The 6,000-nt window shown below is 38.9% G+C and overlaps 1 protein-coding gene across 1 annotated transcript in view; it reads left to right on the top strand.

Moving 5' to 3' along the window:
• The first annotated feature begins 1,203 nt into the window (after window positions 1–1,203).
• Window positions 1,204–6,000, top strand: part of LOC126456248 (serine-protein kinase ATM-like) — a 445,804-nt gene continuing 441,007 nt past the window's right edge. The window contains exons 1-6 of the mRNA XM_050091998.1: window positions 1,204–1,251; window positions 1,335–1,431; window positions 1,594–1,646; window positions 1,821–1,955; window positions 2,024–2,152; window positions 2,892–3,018. Coding sequence (XP_049947955.1) covers window positions 1,204–1,251; window positions 1,335–1,431; window positions 1,594–1,646; window positions 1,821–1,955; window positions 2,024–2,152; window positions 2,892–3,018 — 589 coding nt within the window. The remainder of the gene's footprint in view (window positions 1,252–1,334; window positions 1,432–1,593; window positions 1,647–1,820; window positions 1,956–2,023; window positions 2,153–2,891; window positions 3,019–6,000) is intronic.

Raw genomic sequence — 6,000 nt, 5'->3', positions numbered from 1 at the left:
TTGCGCAAGTGGGAACTTTCCCTGTAATACATCCCATGTTCCTGTAATCCTCCTGGCTTCAACCTTCGTTAGTCACTGTCCTCACCAATCCTGCCCTTTCCCTGTCCCCATTCCAATACTATGCAACCGTTATTCCACCATCACACCCAGTCCTCTTACTTCTCTCCTTTCCCACCACTCCTGGGGGAGAGTGGTGGACCTCTCCTCATGTCTGCCATCTAACCTGCAGCACTTCACTATCTGCCATCCCTACCCTACTATCCCTCCCACTCCCTGCTGCAGCCTCCTCCTTATCTCCACCCAGTTGCAACTCACATCATGCACCAGTGCTGCTCCTCGCTGTGTGGTTTCAGTAGCTCGAGACTGCAGTCGTATGGTGAGTAGCAACTTTCCTTTTCATAATACTGTCACATTTCCCATTTTCCAACATACTTGCCCAATTAAGGGATCTGACGTTCCACACTCCAATCAGTAGAACACCAATTTTGTTTGTCCTGATCGCGCAATGTCCTCCTGAGTAATCCCCGCTGGAGATCCGAATGGGGGCTGGAGATCCGAATGGGGGCTATTTACCTCTGGAATATTTTACCCAACAGGATACCATCATCTTTAACCATACAGTATAGCTGCGTGCCCTCGGGAAAAATTACGGCTGTAGTTTCACCTTGCTTTCAGCAAGGCCATTTTGGTTGATGTTACAAGGACACATCAGCCAATCGTCCAGACTGTTGCCCTTTTCTGAAAAGGCTGCTGCCCCTCTTCAGGAACACTGTTGGTCATTGGAAGTACCAGCAATGCTCAACAGTGCCTTAAGATATTATCTAGCATTGCATTTACGGTTAATAGTGTTGTCAACAATATTATGAAAAGATGACGCATTGAGTTGCAGACAGGTACAGTGAAAAGACTGAAACATTTGTGCTTTCGGCTAAAGCATTATTCAGAGTGGAAATTAGTGTTGTCAGTTTAGTATGCAGCTTGAAATGGTGGAACATATAAATGCAGGATATTATGAATCTGGTATTGAACTAAACATTGCTGTTGGTTTCGGTCTACTTGAAGAGGTCAGTGGAATGTGTACAATGAAACACAGTTATTTGGTGGGTACAAACTTTGGACCTTACGTGAAACCAGTATTAATCTCTCTTAAAGTCGGTATTTGTAAAATGGATTATCTCATAAACACTGTAGAAGCATGATAGAATGGAGAAAGGAATTGGATTAACCAAATACAACCATTCAAAAACAGAGGTGTGAAGATGGTCTTACATTGTTTTAAATGTTTTTTGCCATGCTAAGATAATGGAAGCTCAAAGAAGATGGTGCCGTTATAGATTAACGAAACAGTCAAGCTGTCAGCTGGTCAGATAACTGAATTAAATGACAAAAAATCTGGAAAGGCAAAGAGAAGACTATTAGGCGTAAAGCAGTGTAAATGAGTGCATGGAAAGATTAAAAGACATTGTAACATAATTTGAATTGCAAGTTATTCGTTACTGAAGAGAGTACCATTATTGTTTGTATGTTGACATTTTTTATGCTACGCTGTTTATGTTAATAACTCCAAGATAAAAAATAGTTGTGTATATGCAGATTATTTTGTCAGGCAAGTAGCTGGTTTGATGAAGTTTAACTTACTTTGTCAGGTAGCCTCTAGTTATACATGAAATTTTCATGAAAAAGAAGCATGTAAGGCAAATTTCTTGCAAGCACAGTTTCACTTGCCCTGCTATTGCCCACTGATACGAGTAATCATGTTTTCATTCAGAGAAATTAGTGCACATAATTAAGTATGAATGCATGACAGGTAGGCTTCACAGAGCCTATACATTGTGACTTTGGAGAATAACTCTTCAGTGTATCCATTTGTTCCTGTTTCAGCAGAAATGGCTCATTTAGGAAGTGTGAGAAATTGTGTAGACTGGCTTAACTCCAATGAGGCTACTAAGAGGAAGGTATGTATCATTTTTCTAATCACCTTAGTCCATTAGAGTGAGGAATTAAAGCTGTGTTTCTTTTTCAGAATGGCATGAAACAACTTCGTGATTTGATGAATGATCAAACAATACTGCAAGAGTTAAACAATTCATCAAGTTCCAGTGATGTTAACTGGACACACATTTTTAGTTCAGCTCACAGTTTACTCATAAAAGTAAGTATGTATAATATGGCAATAACCATTGCAATAAACTTAGTGCCGCCATTGTAATATCTTACACACACACACACACACACACACACACACACACAAGGCAAAAGATTGCTGGGAGGTTTACACTTAGTTGTGGTCAGTGACAGGGGGGTGATGTATATTTAAAAATGTTTATAAAGCTGATAATTTATTAACTGAATCCTTCTGTGAAAGTAGGCATATATAGACTAACAGCTATTTGTAACTCAGAAATATATATTCTCTATTTGTAGAAAAATCCCTTGTCCTCAGTTTATTTGTAAATTCTAAAGTGAGGGAATAAACTAAAAAATGCAATAGAACATGTGCTGGTGTAATTTGTGGATAGAATTAAGCAGTTACAAAATTTAATGGCTCTTTTCGCATATAAGTCGTAATCAATGCTGTGTGCTGTCAGTTGTTAGGTACTTAAAACTTTTGAAAACTTTAAACATTACAAGGGTTTTTACACTCACAGTGACAGTGACAAAATAATCATTGGCCATCTTTCGTGTTTTGCATAATTCTCTTTTCAGATTTTTTTACATGTTATTAGAAAAATTCTGTGTGTTTTCATCGTATATGAGCGATCCAGATTTAATAAATTTTGCACATTTTTTAACTTCATGTAAAGTTGCCATTTATTATCAGTGAAGATATTTATACTGCTAGGTTGTTATTGTGAATTGAAAGTGACAGATTGTTTAATTATTCTTTGCAGGAATCAGAAAAAATTAAGAGTGAGGAGAGAAAAGGAGCACAAAGTTCTGCTGCTGTGTGGAGAAGGAACAGCTTGAAAAATGACTGTGCTAGTTTGGTAGTTATTATTGTGAACAAGGCGAATCAAGGTAATTTAATTTAAATGAGAGAGAGAGAGAGAGAGAGAGAGAGAGAGAGAGAAATATCACACTGTACAGGCCAGAAAAAGAGACCTGCTTTTGAGTTGCTAAAATGGGAATGTCCAAAGGCAGACTCTTAAAAAGCCCAGTCATGGTAAAGGCACTGAACATATAAGTTTCATATATTGCATTTGCTTGGTCAAACGCAAAAGGGCAAGGCAAAAAAATTTGGGAATTTGCCTCAAGAAAGGAAAAGTTCTGCGAGACCTCTGCCTAACACAGAAATGAAATTTTTTGCCAAGCACACATACCTTTAAACTATGCATAAAATATTTTTTTCTTCAATTGGTTGAAGAATAAGTATTTTGTGAGCAACTTAAAATTGTTTGCCAGGCAAGAAATGTCATTTATGAAGAATATGAAAGCTGCAGATCACCATACGTCTGAAATGTTCCCTGGCTAACAAAGAGTTAGTTGTAGTTTAAAGCAGCATTAGTCGATGCTGTTCTTAGAAATTTATTTCCACTAGCTTCATTCTTTGTTGATCCAGAATTTTGAGTGACTTGCATGTATTTTATGCCATTTTCTAACTGTCTCTTTCTTCAGGTAAAGGGACTGCCAGTTTCAGGAGTTTGACATCAGTTTTTGTTTCTTATGTTGTTTATCCAGTTCAACTCATTCTAGTTTCACCAACTGGGAAACAGATGGTCCTTTTCTGTGCCACATGAGGTATTGCTTTGTGGCACTTAAAGTGATTATTTGTTGCCATATTAGAAAAGTAGGTGAAACAGCTGATAAATGGGTGATATTTTCTATATTAGAAGCTCTTGTTTTATCTTCCACACAGTTTGAAATGTGGGACATGGAATGAGCTTTAACATGAACTCTAAAGGCCCTTAGAGATGGTTTTCAAGGTTTGTGAACAATGGCAGCAGAAAGTTTTTGTGATTGATATGTTATCAGTGTGCCTCAGTGTGTGGTCAAAGTAAATTATTATTTCAAAAATCAAATATAAGGTGCAATCAGATGGAAATGAGACCAATGTAAAACAAGTAAATAAACTGTTTTATTATTTCAAAAGTAATCTCCGTAACTGTTAATTCATTAATCTCACTGTGAGACTTGGAAAAATGTTAGCGGTTGTCTACAGAACCATAATTGTACCCAGTGTGAACCTCTTCATTCGAAGCAAATCAGCAGTCATGAATGTCATTCTTCAGGGCTCTAGAGATAAGGAAATGATGTGGGGAGAGATCAGGACTGTGTGACTGATGTTGAAGGGCTTCCTAGCAAAAATTGTGCAGCATAGTCGAAACACTCTTGCCAACATTTACAGGAATTATCCTGCAACAAAACAATCCTGTTTCAACGACACTGCAGAAGTTTCGCTGCAAAGCCCTTACACATTTCATGTATAGTCCTAACTCTCCCATGTAATTTCCATATTTTAGACGTGCATGTCTGGTTACAGTGATTGCTCCGTAGGCAACCACAAACATTTTTGATGATACTGACTATCTTGTCTCTCAGTGGATAAACGTATTAACAGTTATGGTGATTAGTTTTGAAGTAGTGAAATGTTTACTTATTTTTCCCCATCTGTCTTGTTTTCATTTGACTGTCTCTTATAGCATGAAATTGGACTGAAGTTGTATGCATGCTATTTGCTTTCCTGGCAACTAATAGATCACGTGTATTTTACTGTTCAGTCTCAATTGCTCCTGGTGGAAAAGTATGATGTTATGGGCTGCTTTTGCCTGGGAAGGAAGACAAAATAAGTATTTGCTAAACACATACTTTTAGTTGCATATTTACATATTGTGGGGACACAATTGTTTGGAGCCCTCATTACAAATTCAAAGTTTTGAAATTTGATCCTTGGCTGGCCTTCATATATTTGTTGTCTTCTGCATCTGTTTCACCTACTAAATACTCTCTCTCTCTCTCTCTCTCTCTCTCTCTCTCTCTCTCTCTCTGTGTGTGTGTGTGTGTGTGTGTGTGTGTGTGTGTGTGTGTGTGTGGGGGGGGGGGGGGGTGTCTTCTTTTATTGATTGTTTAGTGAGGTGTTGTCAGACAAGGGAATATTATCTTCAGTAGGGCAGGGGGATATTATCTTCAGTAGGGTGGACCTTGCCCTTGGTGGGGAGGCTTGCGTGCCTCAGCGATACAGATAGCTGTACCGTAGGTGCAACCACAACGGAGGGGTATCTGTTGAGAGGCTAGACAAACACGTGGTTCCTGAAGAGGGGCAGCAGCCTTTTCAGTAGTTGAAGGGCAACAGTCTGGATGACTGACTGATCTGGCCTTGTAACACTAACCAAAACAGCCTTGCTGTGCTGGTACTGCGAACGGCTGAAAGCAAGGGGAAACTACAGCTGTAATTTTTCCCGAGGCCATGCAGCTTTACTGTATGGTTGAATGATGATGGCGTTCTCTCGGGTAAAATATTCCGGAGGTAAAATAGTCCCCCATTCGGATCTCCGGGCGGGGACTACTCAGTAGGACGTTGTTATCAGGGGAAAGAAAACTGGCGTTCTACGGATCGGAACGTGGAATGTCAGATCCATTAATCGGGCAGGTAGGTTAGAAAATTTAAAAAGGGAAATGGATAGGTTAAAGTTAAATATAATGGGAATTAGTGAAGTTCGGTGGCAGGAGGAACAAGACTTTTGGCCAGGCGAATACAGGATCATAAATACAAAATCAAATAGGGGTAATGCAGGAGTAGCTTTAATAATGAATAGAAAAATAGGAGTGAGGGTAAGCTACTACAAACAGCATAGTGAATGCATTATTGTGGCCAAGATAGACACGAAGCCCACACCTACTACAGTAGTACAAGTTTATATGGCACCTAGCTCTGCAGATGACGAAGAAATTGAAGAAATGTATGATGAAATCAAAGAAATAATTCAGATAGTGAAGGGAGATGAAAATTTAATAGTGATGGGTGACTGGAATTCGGTAGTAGGAAAAGGGAGAGAAGGAAAC

Source organism: Schistocerca serialis, chromosome 2 (genome assembly GCF_023864345.2).
Source record: "Schistocerca serialis cubense isolate TAMUIC-IGC-003099 chromosome 2, iqSchSeri2.2, whole genome shotgun sequence".
NCBI lineage: Eukaryota > Metazoa > Arthropoda > Insecta > Orthoptera > Acrididae > Schistocerca > Schistocerca serialis.
The sequence above is the reverse complement of the archived record's forward strand: the minus strand, read 5'-3'. Positions and strand labels throughout refer to the sequence as shown.